This window comes from Drosophila yakuba, chromosome 2R, assembly GCF_016746365.2.
Source record: "Drosophila yakuba strain Tai18E2 chromosome 2R, Prin_Dyak_Tai18E2_2.1, whole genome shotgun sequence".
In the NCBI taxonomy this organism is placed as follows: Eukaryota; Metazoa; Arthropoda; class Insecta; order Diptera; family Drosophilidae; genus Drosophila; species Drosophila yakuba.
In genome coordinates this window covers 9128103-9153956 of record NC_052528.2, presented here as the reverse complement: position 1 = coordinate 9153956, position 25854 = coordinate 9128103, and the positions used below count along the sequence as shown (strand labels likewise).

At 43.3% G+C, this 25854-nt stretch overlaps 6 protein-coding genes across 8 annotated transcripts; 4 read left to right on the top strand and 2 right to left on the bottom strand.

Moving 5' to 3' along the window:
* The first annotated feature begins 233 nt into the window (after positions 1 to 233).
* LOC6529798 (transcription initiation factor TFIID subunit 13) lies at positions 234 to 1024 on the top strand. Its single transcript, XM_002090746.4, has 3 exons — positions 234 to 391; positions 453 to 795; positions 864 to 1024. Exons 1-3 carry the CDS (start codon positions 278 to 280, stop codon positions 884 to 886), a joined length of 480 nt encoding a protein of 159 aa, XP_002090782.2. The 5' UTR covers positions 234 to 277; the 3' UTR covers positions 887 to 1024.
* On the bottom strand, positions 956 to 2515 carry LOC6529797 (pyridine nucleotide-disulfide oxidoreductase domain-containing protein 1). Its single transcript, XM_002090745.4, has one exon. The coding sequence runs from the start codon at positions 2415 to 2417 to the stop codon at positions 999 to 1001; it is 1419 nt and encodes a 472-aa protein (XP_002090781.3). The 5' UTR covers positions 2418 to 2515; the 3' UTR covers positions 956 to 998.
* Positions 2516 to 2798: 283 nt separating this feature from the next.
* On the top strand, positions 2799 to 4115 carry LOC6529796 (PI-PLC X domain-containing protein 2). Of its 2 annotated transcripts, none has more exons than XM_002090744.4 (2): positions 2799 to 2978; positions 3037 to 4115. In XM_002090744.4, the coding sequence occupies exons 1-2, from the start codon at positions 2903 to 2905 to the stop codon at positions 3915 to 3917; spliced, it is 957 nt and encodes a 318-aa protein (XP_002090780.1). In that variant the 5' UTR covers positions 2799 to 2902; the 3' UTR covers positions 3918 to 4115. The 2 variants fall into 2 exon arrangements, with proteins under 2 accessions (XP_002090780.1, XP_015052049.1); XM_015196563.3 differs by having other exon boundaries at positions 2818 to 2978; positions 3032 to 4115.
* Positions 4080 to 25742, bottom strand: LOC6529794 (kinesin-like protein KIF14). Its single transcript, XM_002090742.4, has 2 exons — positions 24192 to 25742; positions 4080 to 6190 (listed from the first exon to the last, which is right to left on the bottom strand). Exons 1-2 carry the CDS (start codon positions 25623 to 25625, stop codon positions 4265 to 4267), a joined length of 3360 nt encoding a protein of 1119 aa, XP_002090778.1. The 5' UTR covers positions 25626 to 25742; the 3' UTR covers positions 4080 to 4264.
* LOC6529795 lies at positions 8771 to 19711 on the top strand. 2 transcript variants are annotated; one of them, XR_005560773.1, is made up of 3 exons: positions 8771 to 9257; positions 17736 to 17908; positions 18252 to 18392. XR_005560773.1 is itself a non-coding variant. In XM_002090743.3 (2 exons), the coding sequence occupies exons 1-2, from the start codon at positions 9101 to 9103 to the stop codon at positions 18482 to 18484; spliced, it is 390 nt and encodes a 129-aa protein (XP_002090779.1). In that variant the 5' UTR covers positions 8777 to 9100; the 3' UTR covers positions 18485 to 19711. The 2 variants fall into 2 exon arrangements, 1 of the variants encoding a protein (XP_002090779.1); XM_002090743.3 differs by lacking the exon at positions 17736 to 17908 and having other exon boundaries at positions 8777 to 9257; positions 18252 to 19711.
* On the top strand, positions 20965 to 22098 carry LOC26534773. Its single transcript, XM_015197354.2, has 2 exons — positions 20965 to 21328; positions 21895 to 22098. Exons 1-2 carry the CDS (start codon positions 21274 to 21276, stop codon positions 22047 to 22049), a joined length of 210 nt encoding a protein of 69 aa, XP_015052840.1. The 5' UTR covers positions 20965 to 21273; the 3' UTR covers positions 22050 to 22098.
* Positions 25743 to 25854: the final 112 nt, after the last annotated feature.

Genomic DNA, 25854 nt, shown 5'->3' with positions numbered 1-25854 from the left:
TGCACGTTATCGCACAGTACAACTATGCGTTGAGTTTATCTAGCTTTTTGCTCTTGGACAATTATTTTAAAAGCGCATATTTTAAAGCTGCTCCTGCTTTTAAATATATATGATATATGTGTTTATAAGCTCAAGTATTAAAAGTGTTGTTGACAAGCTCATATATTTGAATTATGAACTCCCGATCTAGCTATTTCTGGCTAGGCTTAGTATCAGCTACTTTTCTCAACCAATTATCGCCAGCCGTAATGCAAGTATCGATTACAGTACTCATTCGATGCGGTTTTATTCGCGTAAACACCACATTTGTATACAAATTAAAAATTTTAATATATATTTGAGCACTATGGCCTCAAATAGCATGCCAGAGGAGAATTTCGAGGGCGGCGATGTAAGAAAGTAGTTGGCTAACAGCTCCAAGTCTCCGGTTCTTACCTAATCACTCATTTTAGTTCAACTTCGATGACGATGCGGACGATGACCAATTTGTGGCTACCAACTCCGGAAGAAAGCGCCTTTTCAGCAAGGAGCTGCGCTGCATGATGTTCGGATTTGGAGACGACAAAAATCCATACACGGAAACCGTAGACTTGCTGGAAGACCTGGTCATCGAGTATATCGCTGAGACCACTCACCGGGCAATGGAAATCGGTCGAACAGGCCGCGTTCAAGTCGAGGACATTATCTTCCTGGTGCGCAAGGATCCTCGAAAATACGCCAGGGTCAAGGATCTCCTGACCATGAACGAGGAGCTGAAGAAGGCGCGAAAGGCCTTCGATGAGATCAAGTATGTGGGTGAGTATTGCAACGATCGTCATCCCCAGCCCTAGATATAACCCAACATTTGTTCCAATTTTTCCCAGGCACTGAGGGCAAGCTTAAATGACAGCGGCCAAAAAAAGCAACACCAAATCCACGTGCAAGCCAATCCTAGCAGTAAGCTCCAAAATACAAATTATTTTACAAGTCTTTAATATTCTAAGCTAGCGCATAATAAACTAATCAAAATAGTCTTCAATGTCAATGTCGGGATTCAGAATGTCGTCGCCATAGGGTTCCAAATCGATGCCGTTCAGGATTAGGTTCTCGCAAGTCTCTGCGAGATCATTGTTGCCGATTAGCATGGCTCCCCGTAGTCTGCCATTCTGAAGCACAAACTTGATGTATTCTTTGTTTCTCGTGCAGCGCACCAGAATTTCGTAGTCCCTGCCCAAACCCTGACCATTAAAGCGTCCCAACAGGACAACAGGATATCCGAAAAGTGTGGTTACGTGGCCAAAGAGCTCGAAGCAGAAATCCTGGTACACACATTCGACTTCACTGGCGGCCGCCATACTTCTCCCCGCCATGGAACCCATTTGCCGAGCTTGAGTCCACAGGCGCATCTGGAACCAGTGCATCGCGGCCGGCCAGTTGGCCGTGCACACATCACCGGCCGCAAAGACATCAACCAGATTGGTACGCATCATTTCATCCACGCATATGCCACCATCTGAGGAAAATTGAAGTGGGGAATCACAGGTGTAGTGGGTATTAGGCAAGACTCCCGTTGCGGAAACAATAAAATCACAGGTCAACTGCTCAAAGCTCCCATCCTCATGCTCCAACTTAACTATAACACCTGCGTGGTCGTCGAGATCCTGCACGCTGTGTATGCGAGATTTATAATAGATCTTCGGTAGGCGTTTCACTTCCCTTTCACCTGATCCACTCAAATCGAAGGTGCGATGCCAGTCCGGACCCAATGCAGCTGCATGGTTGTTAGTCTGCTCCTTGGGCAGCACTGCACTGTACCGCATTCGCTTAATAGCTGTAACTGGAGAGGAATCTTGCTCCTTCAATTCGTTCATGGCTATGTGAAAGAACTCCGCTGCTCCCGGATCCACAAATGTGGCAGAGATGTGGGCATCCTTAACCACCCAATGGACATTTATATTCTTCAGTTCGTAGGCCAACTCACTGGCAATGCCTCCATTGCCCAAGATCATAATATCCTTAGCTGTCCTCAATTTTCGCTGCAGCTGCAGTACAGAGTCCGTGTCCCGAATGCCAATGATAAGGGGATCTGCTCCTTGGCCGCAGAAGAGCTTGGGTGTTCCACCAGTGCAGAGGCACAGATAGCGATACTTAACCTTCACACCCGCTTTAGTCCGGATGCAGTGCTCACTGCTGCTGATGTGTTCCAGTTGATCCACTAGGGTCTCGAAACTAGCTCCCATTTCGGAGACATCCTGTTCCCGAACGTCGAACTTGTGCAGATAGCGAGCCACCGGCACCAAATTGGTGACACTCTTCACGATGCTGGACTCAGTGAGCAGGAGAATGGAGGCATTGGGTCGGCAAATTGCCAAGGACTCGGCGCAGCTGACGCCAGCGATACCTCCACCGATCACCAGGAACTCGCACTCCCGCGACATCCTCGGGGACAATCGCTATGATGAAATGCCAGAAAATAAAGTAATAGCAAAGTGATTCACATTCCCTAACGAACAACTGAACAGCTGACTGCAAGGCAATACAGTAAAGTCTGTTCTTGAAGGACTCCACGAAAAGTGGCAAGTGGCTTTAAGTCTAACAAATATATATTTCGATTGAAATTTACCATGTTCAGAAAATTAGTTTTTCATGATGTTACTACTGCAGTTAATACAATATTAAAGCAATGCAGTTACTTTACTGTACTTTATGTTTACCACAAAGCAGCTATCATCAGCTGCTTTGTTTGGTATTTAATAAACGCCAAAACCAATGCAGCCCCACTAAATATACCACGGAACAGCCAAATGAACCCCTACGGACGCCTCTGGTTTATTTATAGACAACCTTAATATCAACAACACTTCATCGGTGTATGTCATATATTAATCTTCAGGGAAAGAATTAGGAAGGACGAGGAGGCACCATGTCCAAGGATCACTGGATGAGGGATCTGCAAAGTGAATTGCGTGACCTGTCCATTATCAATCTGGCTATACCAGGTATGTATGAGATCATCGCACTAACTGAATTAATTGAGGAGTCTGCAATCTAGTATAGGTTCCCACAATTCGATGACATATGGCATAAATAGCAAGTCTGAACTATCGCCAGATGCGGAAACTTCCATTAGGCGATGGCATCGCTTCTTTCCCTGTTTCGTCCGCCGTTGGTCCAAGACGCAATCTTCTGGGATTCTGGAGCAACTGGAGTTTGGAGTGCGGTACTTTGATCTAAGGATAGCCCAGAAGGATGACAAGTTTTACTACTGTCATGGTCTCTTCGCTATGGAGATTTTCGAGCCGCTTTTAGAGATCCGCCAGTTCGTCGACTCCCATCCAGAGGAGGTGGTTATACTAGATCTGCAGCACTTTTACGCCATGACAATGGCTCAGCACCAGCAGCTGCACAAGGATCTGATCCAGTTTTTCGCCCATCGTCTGTACTCCACGGTAGATGGTTCCCTCAAGGATTGTACTTTGAATAGATGTTTGGAAATGCATCGGAGCGTGGTGATCATCTATAGGCGATGTCCCATTCCGCTGCCGCTCAGATTCTGGCCCAGTTATGCGTGGCCCACTCCGTGGCCCAATAAAACGAGTGTCAAGAAGCTGCAATCCTTTCTGGAGGACTCCCTCCTCTCGCGACAGCCCCAACAGGGTTATGTCTCCCAGTGCCTTATCACGCCCACACCTCGCTACATCGCCTTACGGCTCTTCTTCACCCTAAAGAGCGCAGCAAAACGGGTGGACAAGAAGCTGGAGCCTTGGATTCAGGAACAGATTCCAGGTCCCTTCGAGCCAAACGACGAGCCTAGGGTAAATGTGTTTCTGGCCGACTTTGTAAGCCTTAAGGACGGACAGTTCTGCGATTGGGTAGTCAATCTAAACACAAAATTACTGGAGCAATTGGCTGTGGATAGAAATCTAGAGTCCACTTGAAAGCGTGGCACAGAAATGGCCGAAAGATGGATATTTCCGCTATTGTAGGAAAGGCAGAGGGAAGTTAGCCTGTGGTGATTTTATTATTTTTAAAAGCCAATATTTGGATTTTACTACAAAACAAAAGCATTCTTTGAATATTAAGTTGTGTAAGACCGAAAATCATGAAAAAGAATAAGTGATTTATTTGATAAACTATTTGTAAACTGTTTTCTTTTTACTTGTTGGTGCTATTAATATATTTTATTTTTAAAAACCAATATACAAAATATATATTTAAAAACATAAAAACAAACACAAAGCACATTGCAGCATAAAATCTAGTCCAAGGTGCGGTCTAATCTTTGTCAATCGATAAGAAAACGCACAGCCTTCTGAGTTTTCGAAGGCGAAGTGACGCTTGCAGTGGCCTCCGCCCGAGCCAATGAAGTATGCATCCCGTTGAGCACGGAGTCCAGTCGTGCCAGAGCCTCTTGCAGGCTGACGGCCAGGACACCGTTGTCCTGATAATTCTCCCGCTCGAGTAGGGCAGCCTCGCAGTGGTGGCGTAATCGCTGGGCGGATCGCTGCATAATTTGCAGCTCTTGCTGGACGACCGAGGTAAAACTACTCTGGCTGCCAGGTGTTTCCTCAGGATCGTAGGTCAGCAGGCGTTTGGTGAAGTGCACCAGTTGACTTCCAGGTGAGGGCGTGGATGTCTGCCGCGGTGTATTGCTGTTGCTGCTGGTCGCGTTTAATAGTCTTTTTAGCGGTTTATTCAAAAAAACATCCTTCATGGCACTCAGATTAAGGGCAATGCGGCTCGAGTTGTGTGTGTCACTCAGAGTCTCATTGAGATCCGCATCCAGGGGCTTCCAGTCTACCTCAACACTCTGAAAAATGGTGTCGGCATTTAACTTTTCCTGCTGTTCAGCATTATCCCTGACCAAATCCAACCACACTCCCAGTCTGGCAGTGGGCCACTCGGCCTTTAATCCTCGCTGCTTATCCAGGATCAAGATTACCGAGCGCAGCAGACCAAACTCATCTGGCGACTGTGTTTGTCGGAATTCCAATGGCAAACCCAACTGGCGACAGCGCTGGGTGGCCTCCTTAACCATCAACTGGGTTTTGTGAAGACTCTCCTCCGAGGGATTCAGCATGATACGCTGAATATCTTCCAGTATAGTCGACTTCTGTGCTGGAGTTGATACTGCATCTTCCTGCCTTAAGGGTGTGTGTTCCTGTTGTTGGGCCCAGGCTAGAGCTTGGCGTTCCGTCTCTAGCATCTCGCTGTTGCATTTGTACTTAAACTGCTCTAGTTCGAGGCACTGCAGACGCTCCTCAAAGTCCCGGGCATGCTGCGCCCGCTCCTGTTCGATCTTGGTGAGAGCGGCTCGCTTTTCCGCCTCCAGTTCGGTGCGAAGTTGCTGCTCCTGCTTTTGCAAAATCTCCTGATGCGCCAGCTGGAAGTCTACCGGACGATCGGACTTGCCTCTCTGCGAGCAGAAGGGATTGGAAATGCGAAAGTAGTGTGAACCACCTATAACGAGGCGGTCCCCATGGAACAACTGGCGACGATTGCCCAGGAGTTCTCCGTTCACGTACGTCTCGAAGTCCTCGCTACCGGGACTGACATACAACTTGCCACCACGCTCATGCTCGATGCTGCAGTGCTGCAAGGCCACCAGTGGACCATCCAGTACAATATCAGGCTGCGAACTAGAACTACCTCCTGGAAGACGACCTCGTCCTATCCGCACCATTCCTTGTGGCAAAAGATAAAACAGGGTGCCACTCAGTATGGGATCCGCTGTTAAATTGACCAGACAGGCCTGCTTTTGCTCGGCGGTTAGTTCCAGGGCCAATCCCCGGCGTTTCAGGACTCGAAGTTCCGACTTGCGCTGGTCTTCCGCCTCCTTGAGCTTGTCCATCCAGGATTTTTGCGCTCGACTCAGCTCCCTTTCTCGTTCTGCCAACTGCTGACGCAGTGCCTCCACTTCAGTCTCATCCACGGAGGTTTCAATGATGATCTTACGTGGCACAGGATTATTACCATTGCCGGACAAGCGCCGCTGGCGTTCGTACTCGTTCCTCAGCGACTTCAGGCGATCCACTTCGGCGCGCAGATCCCGTATGATTTTGTCGTGGGGAGATTCGTTCACCTTCACCCGGTTGACGATGGAACGCGCCTTGCAAGCGTATCGCAAAGTGGCTAATGTCTCATCCGCATGGATACTGGCCGGTGATATGGTGGCCAACATGACCGTCTTCGAGTTCCCGCCGAGATTTTCCTGAAAAGAAGGAAAGCCAACAGTTGAATTGAAAGTGGGTAATTATATTGTTTTGATATTAATCTCTCAGGTAAATCAATTTATTTATTGGAAGGGTCGATGCAGCAAATGGGTGTTGCATAAAACGTGTTGCTTGACTTTCAGCTTCTTGCTTTTATAACAATATATTTTTAAACCCTTAAAATAAAGGTAAATCTCAACAAGGGCATACATGAATCATTAAAACTAGTGTAAGCCTCATATAATATATGTATAATTGTATTTTATTTGTATGATAGATGTAAAACTTATAGCCGTAAAAAAATCTTTTAAGGAATAACATAAACCTATTTACATATTAAATTTCAATGGTTCCTATATGGAATTGTTATTGGTCCATATAATTTCAATGTGATAAGAATGATTTAATACGATATATGTGTTGAAGAAAGTAAAGCAAATATGAACTCAATGAACGTATTTTTCCCAAATTGATAAGGGCAATTGTTCTCCACCCCAAGCAGATTCAGTAGAAAAGAGTATACCCTTCTATGCGTGAGGTACGACGATTAACAATCGGTAAACAGTGAGACCATGGCGACTATAATGCACTCGAAAGCACTCAGGACAGATGCGTGAAAATCTCAAGGAATGGAAAATTGACAATCTAAACCCTCGAGTGTGTGTTTCGATTGGGAACGCGGTGCGATAAGGACGGGCAAATTGATAAGACAACGCCCAACTGTTTGCGTAAAGCTACCGTGACAAAGGCACCTACTGATGGTCGCTATCATCTGACTTATCAGAAACTGCTGTGCGGGAATGTTAAAGTTGTTGTGCACACAAAATGCAATCACATGCAAGTACACGGAAGGAATAGGTTTGAAAATATAAGTTATTAACTCAAAATGTTAGTTACATATTTGCTTGGTGTGATATTGGAGGAGGTGATTACAAATGCATTGCCCATTCTCAGCATTTTTACCTAATAGTTCTTTTTTGAAGTGTAGTGTCCATATGTATTCAAATAAAGCTTTGTATTAGCTATTTAGGACGCATTCTTGGCAGTGTGCGTAAGTGACACTTGTTTGATTAAGCAGGTCAGCACCGTGGGCCAAACATGAGTGGGAAAGGAAAAGAAGATGGTTGATTACACAAACTGCGCAGCAGCAGCGGCGTAGGCGTGCACAGTGGTCGGAGGTGCAAAAACATACCATGAAAAATAGCTACTAATATCTAATTGATAGGTGACCTTAGGGGCTCGTCAGTGTCGTCTGGTCAGAATCTGGGTCCATTAACCGCAAATTAATTCAATTAATGACGACGCTCTTTGTTAGTCATTCGCGTACCAAAGCGTACCATATATCAAATATTTTCGCCTAAATATAGCTCTCTGCGCCCTGCCACCTTTTGAAATAATTCACGATCTGCTCAAAAAAGTCTTATATTCGCGTGCACCAAAGTTAAACCGCAGAAAAGCGCTAATAAAGGCGGTATGATTTTTAAGACAAAACAACAAAACCTTGATTGGAACCGGCTAAAATGACGTAGACCACCAATTAGCACTAGATTTTAGTAAATATTCGCAAACCTCTTAACCCCTAGACTATAAAAAAATGCAGCAACTGGCTTTACATTTTGTGAGCCATCGTTGGGTTTCCAAAATGACACGCAGTTGAAATAATGTCCATTTTGGCTATGGAAAGTTTTTTAAAACACTCAACTTGGTCTCTTAAAAAGTACTCGATTCGCTTAGCAACCAAATTTGGTTTCAGAAATAAGGCTAAATCACGGCATGGTCGGCCTGTAGTCTAGACCGTGATTAGCGAACCTTTTAAAGACAAGATGTCCATCCAATCCTCCAGATGATCAGCCGTTGAACATCCGTCAGATCACTCTCATGATTACTTTTTCGTCATCTTTGCGGTATTAGCAATTCCCCGCTAATAAGAAAAACTTCCAAGAGTATTCCTCATGCACCGGCTAATTAACATTTATTAAAAATTTTCAAACTAACACAGGGTGAATCATTTGGAAAATAGTTACTTCCACTACCAAAGAGATTTTGAGAGTAGCGACCCACTGTGCCCCAAGTCAGTGGTGTAACCACTGTGGCTACTCGAAAGGGGAGGGGCCGGGTGGAAGGTGAAGCTCTGACAAAAGCACGAGACGCGAAAACACAACAAAACACAATGCCACACATACGTTTATAAACAGGCACACATATTTTCCTACAAGTGCGGGCAGCAGAGTATAAGCTCCTTATTAAAATACTTGCAGACATTGAAAATATTTAAACAAAATTTCAGAAAACAAACTATTAAAATGTAACTTTTTTCCATAACTAAATCTTTTAAGGTGTTGGCTAAGCAAGCTAAGAAAGTCCGTTGGCCTAAGTTTTTAAGTGAGGTTTTGTTAGCTATTCGGCCCAGTCCATTCATTTAAATACACATGCCCTAAAGTATTTCCCGCGACAGTCCACACACATTCACACGTCGGCACATGAGAAGTAAATATAGGGGAGACCCGAAGTGCGCAGCAAAACAAGAGCCGAAGCAGCGTCAGCGCACGAGAGCTACAAAAATGCAGTAATTCTAGTGTTCGGCTTTCAGTTTCACGAGAGACTTTCAACAGAATACATCGAACTTCGGCAAGAGATTTGCAAATCGAGAAGAAAGAAGAAAACCTCTGCACCGAGTTACCTCCACGCAAAAGTGCACAAAAAACGTTATAAAAACAAAAAACAAAGTGATTTTAAAAGCCAGAGTTCATTGGACGCCCAGCAATCCGAGAGACAAAGTGAAACGACCTCGCCCAACGCGGCAAAAGGCAAAAAGAGAGAAAAAAAAAACACACCCACATCACAAACATCCCGCTGATTGGCACTGCACTTCGCAAAAAAAAACACCAAAACCACAGCACAGCATCGACATGGATGTTTGGGGATTCTGCGTCAGCGACACCACGATGGCATATGGCGGGTCCATGCGCAGCGGGTACTACAGGGACTACGAGGAATTTCCCTATGGAACCCTGGAGTCCACCACCTCCTCACATGCGGTCAAGGACTGTTACAGTCGAGTGCAAGGTAATTTTTGGCGACAAGCAAGATAGCTCCGTACACATATCGCGCACAGAATGCACTGTCAAAAAAGGAGCGAGATAAGCAAGGCGCGTTTCCAACTTGTATTCAAGTATTGCGTGCGTGTGTTGTTTGTTGTTTTTGCAACAATTTATAAATAGCCAGCCTGATTTCTTGGCCCATGTGCATTAGTGTGTATGTGTGTGTGTATGCATGTTTGTGTGCGAAACACGCCTTAATTTTGCGCACAAGCACAGGGTGTCTAAAGTTTCGCGGCGCAGCTCGCCTTATCAAGTAGGTTCCAGCCACACACCCCCTCGATTTTGTTTATATTTACGGCTTATATCCACGTGCTAAGGTATATTCGCGCTTAATTGCACACACAAAACAGCTAAAAGCCCACAAGCTTCCTTACGAGTTTCCGGCATTCCAAAGTTAAAGCGCAATTCACATGGACACACAAAAAGAGTACATATATATCGTTACCTGTGGAAAATCGTAAAAGGCAGCAAAGATAAACTTTGTGTGGCTATTTTAGAGGTGGTTAAACCCGCTCTTATCGAGGTCAGTTAAGTCCATTAAGAGGCACTCTGCACTCGAATATTTTACGATTATTAAATACACAGACAACAGGTACTAAGAACTAAGACTTGGCTGTACCTCCATGGTCGGCTCACTAAAATTGAGCAGGTGGTCGAACAATGGATTCTTTTTAGGGAGGAACAAATAAAGCAGGGCTTCATTGTGTTTGTGTGCCAAAAGTGAAGCGCAATAACAAAATTGAGGTGTGCGAAAGGTAAACCTTTGTATATTATACATATGTAAATTAACGTAAGTGTGGCTGGGGGGATCCTCGCTGCAGTCACGGATTTTATGTTGAGAGGAACTTTCCTCTTTTAACTGCCAGCCTTGTGGTCTGGCAGAGTAATTAAAACAAATATATTTTACGACGTTCAGTCGGAGTAATAGGATTGACGAGCAGCCGCTCTTTATTAATGTCAAATACAAACTGAACTTAAAGCTAACAAAGACTCGCAGCGGCCACGCAAATATGCTGTGTTTGCCGGCTGCGCACGGGTTTCCGGCCCAATGCTGGGTCAGCACTTTTACATTTTGATATTATATTTCGCACACTGAGCCAACTGTTCTAGTTCGTTGGCTTGTGTTAACTACTCCCCCTTCAAGATTACGGCCGTCCTCGGCTGGTCCTAATTCGGCGATCATCCCGTTTAATTGGATTGCAGATCTCCGCGCTCCGAGGAACCGTAGACAGGTGATACCAATGCAAATCAATGCACAACAAATCGCTGCTGCGATAAATATTATGCGATGTGAATGATTAGTATCAATTTCTCTCCCGAACTCTTTGATGAACTCCAAGTTACGTTCACTCAGCTGGTGAAGATAGGGGAGACTCAGAATATCTCTGTTGGCGGTGATATTCAATGATGGGGAACTCGCTACCCCTGGAGCTCGTATTTGGGCCTTGTCGTGATTTATAAAGGTGGTGTCATTTATCACGACGCGATCATTGAAGGTGATGAGATGAGTGCCACGTAGGTAGACTTCTGTTCCGTTGTCCACCGTGACCCTGGCTGGCCGGTCATTGATGATGATGATTCCCTCGTCCACGCGGGTAAGCGGGTGTAGGTCGCTTGGTTGCGACTCGCAATGCGCTATGACGCCTGTGTGTAGTTCCCTGGCGCATGAGCTTTCCGTTGATAGTTGGCAAAAGGTAGCCCCCGGTGTTGGGGTGCAGTTTTTGATTTTATGGACTTCTTCTCCACACTTTGCTACCATGTTGTCGGTTATCCGCAGCATAACTCCTTTGCAAGCTACTGGGAAAATAGTGACCTTCTTACAAGACAATTTTATTTTGGGAAATTTGATAATAAAGTGTATCATGTTAGAGGATTGTAGTATTTTTACAGACGATGCGGACATAAGATCCCCTATGGGGGTATCTGTGGGTTCTTTCAACCAAACTGATTTTAAGTCTGCATGATCTAGGATATTTGGACTGACAATATTGTTTTTCGCCAGTGTTACAGCCAACATTAAATTCTGTAACTCCATCATTAGTATTCTATTCCTAGCCAGCAGTGTCTCATATAAATGGCCGGTGTCAATTTGTGTATTTTTATGTGTTTGCAAGATTTGATTTACAGTTGTTGTTAATTGGTTGATTCGACTTTGTATTCTAGTATTAATTTTGATTTGCCTATTGTTTGACTGTGTCAACTGCCACTCTGTGAATCTTATTCTTTCTAGATCGCCGGCATCCGGCGTCCCCGCTACTACCTTTAGCATTGAGCCCAGAAAATCTAAACTCCTTGCGATTCTGTGGTGGACTTTTAACGAATCCAGCGTGTCCCGAAGGTGCGAGGTATCCACTTCTAGCAATTTCCTCATATGAGACTGTGGAAACATCTCGTTCATGCTGCTTGTTTCTTCTATTACGCGCATGTATTCCGAAAGATTTGCCGAGTGGGTCACATACGCGAGCTCCTCCCACACCAGGATCTCTCCATCTATGATGGGGATATACCTTGCTTGTGAATAGTTAGTGATGTGCGCTGACACCAATGACAGTGAAAGGAGGATGAAAATTCTGCACCTGTGGAAATGTATTCTTTTAGTCGCTTTTTCTTGTTCGCTGAGGTTTATCCCATCACCAATTAATTTTATAATAAACTAAAACATCGTGCCTTTGGCAACGGACTTAATGTCTACTAAATGGAAGTTTGCCAAACGGCTGATGATAGGTAGTAATAATAAAAAATTTAAAATTAAGCGAGAGAGTCATTTTAAGTTGTCCTTGTGGACCACCCTCCCTTCAATGAGGACCGTGGTCCCCAGGTCTGCCTGTATGGCTTTTTCCTCACACAAGGGAGTGAGTTTATTGCCGAGCCTTCTATTAGTTTTGACCAAAACCTTTTCGCCCACTTCGAAGACTCTGTTTTGTCGAGAAGCATTCTCTCGAGACCTTAGCGCGTCTTGGGCATTCTTAATTTTGTCAGCAATCCGTTCTTGTGTGTCGTCCGTGCATTCTTGTATTGCGTCGACTGGCCTCTTATCGATGACCGAATGGATTGACTTGTTATATCTGGTAGTGGCTAACAAGATTATTTCCACAGTATCACTTATGCCCTTGTCGATTTTTAGGCACCTGGCGAGCTCTAGTAGAGTGCTGTGAAAACGTTCCACTTGCCCGTTTGAGACACTGTGAAGGGGTGGCGCATTCGTGATGCTGACGCCAAAATGGTTGTCTAGCATGGCCGTGATCGTGTGCGAATTTAGCGATGGCTCGTTGTCGCAGTAAATCACTTTGGCCTTTGGGAAGAAATTCATGACCTGCAATAAGGCTGGTTTCAAATCCTCAATTGTTCTTGACGGCACATGCTGTACGACGGCGAATTTCGAAAACTTGTCGATGCAAGTGAGGAAATACTTTTTATCCGTTGAGAAAATGTCTATGTGTAGCATTTCTCCTACATGAGAGGGAATCGGTGACTCGCCAATCTCTTGTTTCTTCGGATGCCTATCATATTTAGCTTTCGCGCACGTTTTGCAGTTTTGGACAATTTCATTGGCCAGTTTGGCCATTTTTGGGAAGTAGTACTCTGTGAGAACCTGCTTCACATTTTCTTGGGCCGACCGGTGGGCCCTATTGTGTTCTGCTAATATGACTTCCCTTCTTTCTTCGACCCCAAAAATGTCTGTAACACGGTTTTTGCAGTGCCAGAATTTTGTAGTCGGGAATCTCCGGACTAAGTCGTCCTGCACCGTTGCTAGCGTGTGCAAATCGCAATGGAGGGCGTTTACGCCCTTGGGGACTATTGCATCCGCAAGGTCATCGAGTAATGACTTCTTGTCGGTGAAGTTGATCGAATGTCGTTTCTTATTTTTAAAGAGAACGAAAGAGCGTTTTAGCGGAAAGCGGGCCTCTTCTAGAATTAGTTGGTTCTGGAAGCAATTTAGGGGCTTATCCGTTGTTTCTATGGTGTGAGTGAGGGAAATCTCACTGTGAATGGTCGCAATGCATGATTCTGCATCCTGTTCTTCTATGGCGTTAATTTGCTGCCTAGACAGGGCATCAGCAACCAAATTTTCTTTTCCCGGTTTATAGACTACCTTCGCACCCGTTTCCTCGATGCGACCCTTCCACCTTTTGATTTTCGCGTTAGGGTTAGAATCTGATACCGAGAATGACAATGGCTGATGGTCAGTGAAGATAGTTATATCTTTCACCGCATATAAATAGTGTCGCAGCTTGGCCAACGCCCAAACGATGGCTAATAATTCCCTTTCACTTGTGGCGTAGTTTATTTCCCTATCCTTTAATGTCCTCGAGATCATTGTAATAGGACGATTCTCTTGTGAAAGTACTGCTCCAATACCGTAGGCTGAAGCATCCGTCGTTAGATGGAATGGCTTCTTGTAATCCGGGTATCTGAGCATAACATCTTCGGATGCCAAAATGTTGCGCAGTTTTTCGAAAGAATTTTTTTGCGCCTCATTGAATTGTACTTGGATGTGTCGCGATCTATGTCTGCTTACACTTCCATTTTCGCCCTTTAAGATGTCCGAAATAGGCCTTGCTATGGCTGCAAAGTCCCTAATAAAGCATCTGTAATAGCTCGCGAGACCTAGGAATGATCTAACCTCAAATATTGTTTTTGGTTCGGGGAACTCTTTTATGGCCCTGACCTTTTCTGGATCGGTGGTAGTGCCATCACTGGTGACTATAAAGCCAAGAAAGTTTACGCTTTTTTTAAAAAAACTTGACTTTTTTACTGAGACCCTCATATTTGCATCGCTTATGGTTTTTAAAACCCAATCCACGTGCTTGACATGAGCATTCTCATTTTCTGAGAAGATTATTACATCATCGACGTAGACATAGCAAGTCTTGCCGATTTGCTCTCTGAGAATGTCATCAATGGCTCTCTGGAAGATGCTGGCAGCATTTCTCAAGCCAAAGGGAAGCCTCTTGAATTCGTACTTCCCTCCGCTTACGGAGAAGGAAGTTTTTTCGCGGTCATTTTCCGCTAAGACGATCTGGTGATACCCGGACTTGAGGTCCAATGTCGTAAAGAATTTGGCCTTGCCCAAGTTGCCCAGTATCATGGAGATATCTGGCATCGGGTATTTGTCTGGGATAGTTCTTTCGTTTAGCTTACGAAAGTCTATGACTAATCGTCTATTTTGATTGCCGGCCTCGTCGGTTCCTTTTTTATCAACCACCCATATTGGGTTGTTATAAGGAGACACCGACCTTTGAATTATACCATTTTTAAGCAGGTCTTGGATTTCGTTGTTGACGAAATCTGCTGCCCCCATGGGGTATGGATATAATTTGGCGTAAATGGGCTCTTCGCTAGTCGTCCTAATCGTGGCCACTACCGATGTGTTATATGGCAGGGCCTCGTTGGGATCTGCGAAGGCGTTTTTTCGGCTCTTTATCATTCCCAGAAATGCCTTCTTCACCAAAGGTGGTGCATCTGCGCACTCCACGTTAGTGAAGTTGACGTCAGTGCATTTATGGAATGAAATCTTCTCAACTTCGTTACCCCATTTGAGCTGGGCGGAAGCGAGGCAAAGTGATGTGCCGGCCTGTGTTAACAGATCGGCCCCGATTATCCCGTCGAATGTTGTAAAATCTGGTAAAATGAAAAAAGTCGCTTTCAGATTAAAAATCGAGACGAAGCATTTTTTTTGTAACAGTGGTGGTGCCGTGAATTGAGTGAATTTCGAAAGGAGAGTCCACCGGGCGGATACCCTTTAGCTCTTTGCGAGGTCGGATGAAATTTTTTGACGCGCCGGTGTCTAAAAGGAAATTCATTGGTACCCCTGCTACTCTTCGTCTGATGACGGGTAACAGGGATTTTCCCCTAAAAAATTGACGTAGTCAGAATCATACTCGGCGATGGCATCGTCGTCTATTTTTGATTCCGCTTTGGAGGCGGCGGCGGCATACGCTCCTGTCTTTTCTTCCGTATTCCGCGTAATGAAGTTAATTTGTTGTTGTTTCCTCACGGCGCCTGTGCGCTCAGAGGTGGCTGGTCTTCTGTTCTGGTAGGCGTTTGCCTGGGTCGGCTGCAGCACTCTAGAAAATGAGGGATCGACCTCCATAGGTTCTGGTGTGCCGTTGTTCTTGTAATTTTTGGTACTTTGCGGTTCGGCGTGAACCTGTGCCTTATGCTGCCTATTGAAATATGGGTTTTTGGTATTATTAGGTTGTGGGTCATGGTGGTCGTGCTTGTCAAGTTGACGACCCTGCGCTTTTGCAGTAGGTTTGCGATCTTTATCTTCTTGACTTCTTGCAAAACTGGCTGCAAAAACATATCTCTCGTGGTTAGATTCCACTTCTTGCGCTAAGGCCAGAGCTGACGGCATGTCTTTCGGCTTTGCCGCGAAAAGCACATCAGTGAGGCTGCGTTTAAGTCCCGAGATGAAAATACGCAAGGCGTCCTCTCGGAATTTTTCGCACAATATTTTTGCCGTCGATGGCTCGTGAGACATATGAGCTTTATTTGTGAGTAAGGTGAGTTTTTTCTCGACCTCATCATAATACTGTAGCAGGGTCATGTTGTGTCCCTGTCTTAAAGTGCTCATGTCCTGTTCAATGACATGCATTGGACGCTTGTCACTGTAAGTGAAATCGAGCCGATTTATAATAGCATCGAAATTCAGTACAGTGCCAAACGAGGATAAAACGTTATCGGCCGCGCCCCTAACTTTGTTTCTAATAATTGTCACTGCCTCATAATGGCGAGAGGTGCCGTTGAAATTTTTAAATATGCGATACGCAGCAATCGCCGCTTGTCGCCACGAAACATATGATTCCTGTGACCCCGAGAATTCAGGCAAATATTTAACGGCGTCTAAAGTCACGCCACATTGAGAATTATTAGTTATGTCTATGGGCTCGTAGGCTTTAATTACGGGGGCCACAGCTGAGGTGGGCGCGACATGTGTTGCTGCCAACTGGCTGGCCAGTCCCTGAATTGTCTGACGCAGTTCATTTTGTACGAGTTGGTTTTTGGCGGCCTCGTCCGCTAAAGCGTTGGTCACAATTGCCTGTATTATAGCTTTGAGTTGTTCTGGATCTATCGACATTTCGGGGGGATTCGCGGTTACACGTCTTAGAGAAGAAGCTAGATTTTCGCTGTCGGACTCTGAGTCGCTGGAGTATGGTTTTTTATTCCTATATTGTGAGAACCCGGGCTGCATGAGCGTTTTAATTCGCCTAGGCATGCAGAGACTGCCTGTGTGGGTAGCAGTTGACCACAGACAAACAAACAATAAATAAAGACAAAGGCTGCAGCGTCAAGTGTCACGCTTGAATCGAATGGAAACATAAAACAACAATAAAAAATGAAAAGCTAACGTATGCGCTGTTGTAAAAAATAATTACATGATTTTTGTTCTTATTCACACTGATATGAGACCACGTTTTAGTGTATCTGCTGGATTAATAATTTGTTTTTGTTCATAATAATTTTTGCTGAAAATATATTTTTTTGTTTAAATTATTTTCTGTTGAAAATAATTTTTTGTTCAAAATAATTTCTGTTGAAAATAATTTCTTTTTATTAACTTTTGTTGGAAATAATTTTTTGTTTAAAATAATTTCTGCTGAAAATAATTTTTTTTTACTGTAACATTGGCGTTGATTAACAATTGCTTTATTAAAAAAAAACGCTTCTGTGCAGCGGTTTGTGGTACATAAAAATATTAACAGACTTAAAATGCGTTTAGCATCGGTTCCCACTCACATGATTTTTTTCGGTGTGTGTGTTGTTTTATCACTAATTCCCTTCACTTTTCCCGCGCCGCTGTCTTTTGCTTTGCCGCAAATTTAGAAGCTGTGTGGGCGGTGTTGGTGATGGTGGTGGTGGTGGGTGGTGGTTTTTACCACTAGTTGAGCGCCAATTAACGTAAGTGTGGCTGGGGGGATCCTCGCTGCAGTCACGGATTTTATGTTGAGAGGAACTTTCCTCTTTTAACTGCCAGCCTTGTGGTCTGGCAGAGTAATTAAAACAAATATATTTTACGACGTTCAGTCGGAGTAATAGGATTGACGAGCAGCCGCTCTTTATTAATGTCAAATACAAACTGAACTTAAAGCTAACAAAGACTCGCAGCGGCCACGCAAATATGCTGTGTTTGCCGGCTGCGCACGGGTTTCCGGCCCAATGCTGGGTCAGCACTTTTACATTTTGATATTATATTTCGCACACTGAGCCAACTGTTCTAGTTCGTTGGCTTGTGTTAACTTGTACATATATGACGAATTACGCGTAATGAATTAACGGGCTGCAGAGAAAAATTATGCAAGGCAAATATTTAGCTTACTTTAGACTTTAGATTTACATGTACATATGTAGTATACACACAACTTAATTTATATTAGAATTGTTACATGCATATGGATAAGCATATATGCCTATATCCAATTTATACATCACTTTTTTTCAGTGTGGAACACATTTAGAGATTATGCAAGGTCGCTTATCAGTGGCTATTAATAGACTTTCCACATGGATCGGCTGGTCTTTAATCAATAATAACCGTTTAGCATTTAACATGGTCAATTGAGCAATCAAAGCAGTGGTTTAATTGACTAGACAGGTCACATAAGCACACAGAGCGTAAGTACAGTTACAGTAGGAAAAAGACAACAATGTGTCTAGTAGAACCAAAATGGGTTTCGAAATCCAGTACATAATAATATTAAATTTATAGCTGCTTGCGTCACAGGGTCACACGTCGAATAACGGGAAAAATCGGGGAGCGGAGGGGAGCCATCATTGGCGACGTGACGTCGTGAACGTAGACGCAGCGACGTCACGTAGTCAAATCAGCTGTCCGACGGCCAGAAGGGCACGTAGGCCGAAAAGAGCAGAGGAAGCGAAAGGGAAAAAAACAGACGAGGGCGAACATTCAGTGCCGACCTTCACTAACCGGTGACTTATACCATTCTCTCTATTGCAGAAAAGTGCAAGCAGATAAAGTCCGAGAAGCAGATGCGCAAGGACTGCCCGTTCTGCAAGGAGCACAAGAAGCGACCGCTCATCAACTACATGCGCAAGCGGGAGCAGCGGAAGCACCATGACAGCATCTGCGAGGACGAGGAGGACATGCACGAGCATGAGCATGAGTTGGAGCACAGCCACAATCACAGCCAGTCGGCCGTTCTTGCCGCCCCCCAAAGCTGCAAGGTGTGAGTGGGAGCGGGACTACTCTACTGCGGACGATGCCCGCAGCATTCGCGAAATGCCATATATGTATACAAATGTATAACCAGAAGAAAGGAAACCTGAAAGAGTAAGAACAAAGACGAAGAAAACCAGAGGAGAAAAGAGAAAAAGCTCTTAAAGACGAAGATTGCGCGAGAGAGCGAGACAGCGACCTGCAGCTACAATAATCCAAGGCAACTGTACCCCTATTTTTGATATGGCTGTTAAAGCATTTCCGCGTTGCGAATACACTACCATTTACAAAAGCCAGATCCACTTGATACCAATTTACAACTCCCTTTTTTTCATTAGCTGCCACTTCGTTTTTACACCAATTTTGCAGTTATGTACAACTACAATTTATTTACCAACAAACAATAGCACACGACGAAATAATCAAGTAACGAAAACCTGCCCGCTTGACCAACGCATTTTTTGACCTTAGGCAAACCAGAACATGGTAAAAAAAAAAATACAAAAAAACAAAAAAAACTTATAAATGTACACGAAACACAACAAGGGAAGCAAAAACAGAATTTCTATTTTGCGTACGAGACTGAGTAAATTGCAGTAGAAAATTGTTAAGCCAAATGTTTGTTTTCTTCGTTGTATTAGTTTGGACCCAATTGGATCAATTACAGGTATACCGTATAAGCAGCACGAAATAATGAAAACTATAACAAGCAAAATGCTCCATTGCAGCCAATCAAGGTTTACAACTATTATTTTTCGATATATGCGTAGTACATACTTTGGACCCCGATTTTTATTGTATCCTTGTCTATATTAGACATTTCCCTATATTTATTGTAATACCAACTGGGCGTTGCACAGTCCGAGCAAGTGTCAAAAAGAAATGAAATCGAAATATGTATGTAATGCTGTATATGTAAAAGTTGAAAGTCTTTCAAAAGTTTATGCCTAGTTAAATTTTGTTAACCCAACTTGTAGTTACAGAACAGACAATGTTATTAAGTTTTTGGCGTTCAGGCTGAACTGTGCAAAAAGAAGGACGGAAATATTATAAAAACGATTTAACAATTTCATTAGTCATTTAAGTAATTGATCAAAATACAATGATTTGTGTAAAATTTGCTTGCAGGTACCAAGAAAATTTTCAATTTATACAATGTTATATATCATATATATTATATATTAATGTTAATTTAAATTATATGTAAACCAATAAAACGACAAATGATTAAACAAATTTAAGTTAAAATGTGTATTTTTTAATTTCCCTAATTCATAGTTGCTACGATATCTGAAATCAAGTAGAGATTTGATCACAAAATAGTGAAATAGAGATTATTAGAGACACCTGTTTCAATGACGTTAAGGTGGGTCAGTTCGGACAACCGACATCAACTGGATCAAATTTTCCAAATAAAAGCTCTAATTTTTTTGCAAATCTTTACGGAAATCTTTCCGTCTCGCACCAATTTACTAATTGAAACTAATCTGTCCTTTGTGAGCTGAAGCTGATCTCAATGTTCCGCCGCTTGCAAAGATTAAACCTGATAAGTAAGATGGCTAAGGTCAGGTTTTGAGCACTATCCTGGGAGCTAAGGGTGTTTCCGAGATAGCACCTCGAACCCCAATAAACCGACCTGGAACTTGACCATGCGAATGTCCACGGACACCCCCTCACCGAATTGAAACCCCAACTCAACCTAACCGAATTGAATTAGAGCAATAACCGTGTGACACGCGTAGATGAGATCACTCGTGCCTTAATCACGAAAGTCATGAACGGGGCAGCGAATCAAAATTTCAACTGATCAAGCTGAGAAACTATTTCAATGGATGTGCACGGGTATATGCAACAGGGAAGCGGGGAAAGCGCTGTTTGAGAAAAACAAATCGCGGAGGAAGCCATACATTCAGTTGTTTGTGCAGCGAATTCTACTCATTTTATATTCAATGCTAACCACTTGGTGCTCGGAAAGTGGAACTCGACGGGGGGTGAGGGCGCGAAATATATTATTAAACGCTGGCTTAAATTACAAATGTTGTTATGCGGGAAACTGGAACGGAGACCACACGTTCTAGAGATTATATAATCCTAACGTGGTCTAAAATAAAGAGGTATTGAAACTGCCACCAAACTTTTGAATTCCATATTATTTACTAGAAATTCTTGAATGGCAGCGGACCTGCCCACAGTGAAAAACCCAAAGTTCTGCTCAATTAGTCAAAATCTTTTGAATAATTAACGGGGTTACTGCTTTGTATGTCACGTTGTTTCGGTCCGATAATTAGCATTAATTTGTGAACTAAAAACGGGGCTTATTTAAAAAATTCATATCGGCGACAGACAATTCGACTTTTGCTAATTACGAAAATAATAAAATGACGTATCAACAGTGGCACGCTTTTTGAATTATATACACGTATTAGACACCACGGATCAATCGATTTTAAAATCGTGTGAACGTACGTCATTTGCATACAATTCGATGTTTCTGGATTTTATTCCGAAACCCACATCCCCACTTGCTATCTGAACAGTGTTTGTGGCTTTCCGAAGCGAACTCGGAAAATTCTGATTATGAATTCAGTGCGGTTTCCAGGGCTTTGCACACGAACAAGTTTGTTTTGGAATTTATTTAGAAAGTTGACTTGGGACTCCACATTTCCAGTTCCAAAGTTGCTTCAGCCATGTGAAGGCCACAACAAGTTAAAGAGAGTTATAAAAATATAGAAATATTATAACCAAAAGGATATCAAAGCACTGCTTTTTTAGATAAAAGGATAGATTCTTCTGAACTTCAAAAATGCTGAACCGTTTGTTAAAAAAAATTAAAAGTTCCAGAGGATTAAAGTCGCAAGGTGAATTTGACCGTTAGCTATTGGATTTTTAAACGAATGAGTTTATGTGATCCAAAACTATTCTAAACGTATTGTTCTTTAAGCAAAGCTTTCTGTAAAACAAAAACACTTCCATAAAAGTGGATTCTTGTTAGTTAATTTAAAGACAGTATAGCTACCAGTATTAATAGCAGGTTGCAGTTCACTCATTATTATTAATATTTTCTCATTCTTTTCCTTTTTTTGTTCTGAATAGTCAGCTTTTTAGTTAAAGAACTGTGTTAAAGCTTTATAATGGGGAGTCTGATTAAGGTAATAATAAAACCGGACTGTCAATTTTCAAAGCACGAGTGCAGTTCAGTTTGGAAGCTCTTATAAACCATCCAGATTTTATTGTATATATATATTAAAGGTTAAATCTAAAATTCGTTTGTTTTCAATACTTATTAATGGTTGTCTTTTGATGAAAATGTAATGAATTCTGCTATCAATTACCTTTAGTGGCTTGAAATGACTTTGTAAATGTTTCGTTACCACCCAGACTATCTCTATGAATTATTCATATTCTGTACAAATTGTTATTGCAGCTCTTAAGGATGGAAAAAAGCTGAGCAAGGGCAATTGCAAATGCGAGCCATCAGCCTGCAAATGTGGAAAACGGCGACAGCGACAGCAACAATTGAAAATGTTTGTGTCGCAACTTAGGAGACGCGATAACGTATCAAGTGTAATATTGTTTTAGTACCAGAGTACGCCTCAGAAAACACAAATAAAACATTATCTACAAAGTATTTTTAAATCTATGGGGTGGTGGCAAAGGAAGATGTAGATGGAACTTGGGTTGCTTATGCAGAGATAGGAAAAGTACTTGACTGATATAAAGAAACGATGGAAAGCCAAAAATATCAGAGGCGACAAAGCAAGGTCGCTTCCATTTTGTTTCCTGGTAGAGAAAATGTAACAAAAACCTTAACGACTTACAAACTAGTGACGATCGCACATTCAACATACAAACCTTTATCTAAAGCACCCATACTATGCAACACATAAAGTTTTTTTTGCAACCATAGCGTGTTTAAATTGTTTGTGGAATAGTAGTTCTCTGGTGCGATTCTTCACCACGTGAGCTGCCGTGCATTGGGTCCCCAATGGAATTTAGATACAACCAAATTGGGTACGACGCCATTCCATCAAATATTTGTCTTCTCCTTTTATGGCAAAGACAGCGTACAAAAATAAATCATGTGAGCAATTTTATGGGACTTACTACCGTAACTAAAAGCAAAGTGGCTGGACACTAAATAACACTCAGTGAAACGGGTTTCGGGAAAAGAGACAAGTGTTCGGACTTTGAAGTACCTTCAATCAAGAGACTCGCACTTAGGCGCCGTGTAATTAGTCATTGAGTGCAGTGGAGTGATTATAAATTACGTTGTAAATGTCAGGTGCACCTTTTTTTAGAAGCTGATACTTGTATTATATAAAACCCATACTATGCGATTAACTAGTCTTGTAATATTCCAACAATCAAGATATTATTAACTTGTTATGTTCGTTTGAGAACAGTTGTTAACTCAAAGGGCACACATATGTGAGTATGTACCATGGATATACTACGAAAAACTCGGTTGTTACTCAATTCAAACAATCGTGAAACAAATAGCTTTAATATGTTAAATGGTAATGCTCTCGCTATGTTAACTAATATAGAACAATCGAATCCCATGACAATTTTATAACCATTTTTCTGTTGAGCATGTAAACATTGCCTATGCCACCATTTGCGAAGATCTTTTAAAAAACAAATTTTATTACCCAAGTGAAGAAACTGCTCTTTTTTATTTGAGTTCTTAAAATAATTTTCTAGAAAATTTACACGTGCCTTTGTATCAGGTCATAAATTTTATAAGCAAATAAAAAGCAACAAAAATAGATTAAATAGATATGATAAGAGGCCAAGACTTTAATCACTCATTTGATTGAGGTGCGGGAGGTCTTTGATTTGGTATAATAAAATTAATAAAAGGCTTTTCTATCGAAAATGATAGCGAAGTAAAAAAGGAACTGAGTCTGACATTAATATTAACCAAACAAACTAATGATAACAAAGTTTGAGAACTCGAGATCTCATATTTTGTCCTATAAAGTCCAGATAAACTGAATCTAATCTCTGGCTGATGTCTCCTCTTTCCTGTTTTTTGGACGGTTTGATGCTTTATTTTATTTAAGGTAATTAGCACTTTAGTTAATTGATAGAGCAAACACAAATCTGTTTAGCAACTGCTCCTAAAAATGCAGACATCATTAAAACTGAATTCGCGTGTCTAGAGTCGGCACATCTTCACGAGATCTTCTCTCTGTAGACAACGGGCTTTGCTCATCACAAGATCTGTGGAAGCCCTAATATCGTGCCCAGCAATTCTATTTAGGCGATTGGTTATATAAACGTTTGTCCGTATGAACTTTTGTAGGTAATTTCCGCAGGGGTCGACGTGTCATTTGCATTCCCAGTGCAGTTCGACGTACTGATTGCTTTCCGGGTAATTACTGATTGTGATTGGACCTCATTCCGTGGGCCACTGCCTAATCGCAGCGAAAGTGTTGATAACCTATCCATTGGTGGTGGCAAAAGTGGGGCCTTCCCCACTTGCGAATAAATGCAATAAGTGACAAAAAATAAATGCATATATTGAAGGCATATTATGAATTATTACTGAGCTTAACTTGTTTGTAGACAAAATGTTATTTTATTGCTATTTAGCAATCCCCTCCGTTTAATTAAAACTTCAAAATCATGGAGGATAAGGAAGAGTTATCACTAACCAAACCCACTGACCCACTTGATAAGTACAAACGCTCTTAATAAATATTGTGTAACACTTACCCTCAACAGCCAGGTGAGCACGCTCTCCCTATAGGGAACGAAGGTGCTGGGTGCTCCAGAGCCCAGGGGTCCATTGCCGCTGGCCTTGCGGGAATCGGCCAGAGCGGCAATAACTTTCCCCAGCGTCAAAAGGCTCTTGTTGATGCTGACGCCCTCGCGAATCCTCTCGCCATTCGATCCAGAGACGCTTATGCGTTCGCTGCCCGCCAGGTCCACCAGACTAATCTTGCTGCGTCGTGTCTGCCGCAGGGAGGAAACCGTGCCCGAATCCGTATCTGAGGACAGGCCATCATCACTGCTCAGATCGGTGAGGTTCAGAACAATGTTGAAGATGGAGTGTGAGCGCGAGCTCTTGTCGTTCATGGCCGTGGAGGCAGTAGCCCGCTGGGAGTTGCCCACGGCAAGCCAGTTCCGGAGTGCCGAGTAAGAGTCCACCGAGTGGGCACTCAAATCCACTACGTAGGGCCCAAAGATGGGATGCTCTCTCACTTTTAGAGCCGGCCGCTGCTGCTGTTGCTGCTGTTGGATAGGCGTGGATTCTCCAGAGGCAGCTGCCGCATGTTGCACACTCAGCAGATCGTGTATTTTCTCGTTGTAGATCTCAAAGTAGCTGACCTCCACCTCTACCTGCAGCTGCTGCTGACTTTTCACAGCCTCTATCCGGCGGAATAGCTCGTGGCAGAAGCGGGGAATAATGCCCGCCTCATCGTGCGGCGGTCCACCATCCAGAGCGGCGTCATCCAACGCTTCGATGCCCATCATGCTATAAGATTTGCCCGAGCCCGTCTGTCCGTAGGCAAACAAGCAGGCATTATAGCCCTCGAAGGCGGTGTCGATCAAAGGACGAGCTGTGCCTTCAAAGATTTTGGCCTGGCAGGCGAAGTTCTTTCTCTCGGGATCGCATGAGTAGTAGACCTGGTCGTAGCTGAAGAAGTGGGTCACCCCGGCTGAGGCATCAGCACTGCTTCCCGCTTGGACAGTCAGCTCGTTGCTATTCCCGTGCACCTGGACCACATTGGTGACCTGACCACGTGTGCATTCCAGGGCATTCAGGGGCCGTACTCGCACCGCAACAATCATGTTGCTCTCCTCGGACACGCTAAGGCATGACTCCATAAGGGAGTCCCGCTCCTTTGGCCTGTTGCAGCTGGATTTACCGGTGCCGGGAGTCTTTGATCTTCCAGGAGTATTGTTTGCATTCCTGTACAGTGACGAGGGTGTGTAGCAGGCATTTAGCGCCGTGGACTTGGGTTTCGGTTGGGGGGTGCTTCCACTGAAGGCAGTGTTCAGCAGCTGCTCGGGACGGTGATCCCGATCCTCCGTCCGCGTCATCAGCACCTTCTTGCGCATCTCTGACGCCGGCGTGGATTTGTGGACTCCTCGCGTCTGGAACTGCTGGATGCGCTGGCGCACCGGTGTGCTCTTGTTGCTCATCTTTATTTTGTTATTTCGGGCTCTACGCTCGTTTTTTAAATAACTGTAAGGAGTTTCGAATTATTGCGCGGCGTCGTTTGTTATTTTATTTCTGGTGACGGTCGTCGATCGATAGCAAAGCAGAGTTGATTTTAGTGACCAACCTGAGGTCTGGCAACGCCACTACGCGCCAGGGATGTACAGCACATTCAGATTACGCAAATTAAATTAATATATTTTTCATATATAT

Coding starts and splice junctions, on each gene's coding strand:
- LOC6529798 (XM_002090746.4), top strand. CDS start 278: ATGCGGTTTTATTCGCGTAAACACCACATTTGTATACAAATTAAAAAT. Junction 392..452: donor AGAATTTCGAGGGCGGCGAT/GTAAGAAAGTAG, acceptor CACTCATTTTAG/TTCAACTTCGATGACGATGC. Junction 796..863: donor CGATGAGATCAAGTATGTGG/GTGAGTATTGCA, acceptor AATTTTTCCCAG/GCACTGAGGGCAAGCTTAAA.
- LOC6529797 (XM_002090745.4), bottom strand. CDS start 2,417: ATGTCGCGGGAGTGCGAGTTCCTGGTGATCGGTGGAGGTATCGCTGGC.
- LOC6529796 (XM_002090744.4), top strand. CDS start 2,903: ATGTCCAAGGATCACTGGATGAGGGATCTGCAAAGTGAATTGCGTGAC. Junction 2,979..3,036: donor TATCAATCTGGCTATACCAG/GTATGTATGAGA, acceptor AATCTAGTATAG/GTTCCCACAATTCGATGACA.
- LOC6529795 (XM_002090743.3), top strand. CDS start 9,101: ATGGATGTTTGGGGATTCTGCGTCAGCGACACCACGATGGCATATGGC. Junction 9,258..18,251: donor CTGTTACAGTCGAGTGCAAG/GTAATTTTTGGC, acceptor TCTCTATTGCAG/AAAAGTGCAAGCAGATAAAG.
- LOC26534773 (XM_015197354.2), top strand. CDS start 21,274: ATGCTGAACCGTTTGTTAAAAAAAATTAAAAGTTCCAGAGGATTAAAG. Junction 21,329..21,894: donor CAGAGGATTAAAGTCGCAAG/GTGAATTTGACC, acceptor TTGTTATTGCAG/CTCTTAAGGATGGAAAAAAG.
- LOC6529794 (XM_002090742.4), bottom strand. CDS start 25,625: ATGAGCAACAAGAGCACACCGGTGCGCCAGCGCATCCAGCAGTTCCAG. Junction 6,191..24,191: donor TGCTCACCTGGCTGTTGAGG/GTAAGTGTTACA, acceptor CCTTCTTTTCAG/GAAAATCTCGGCGGGAACTC.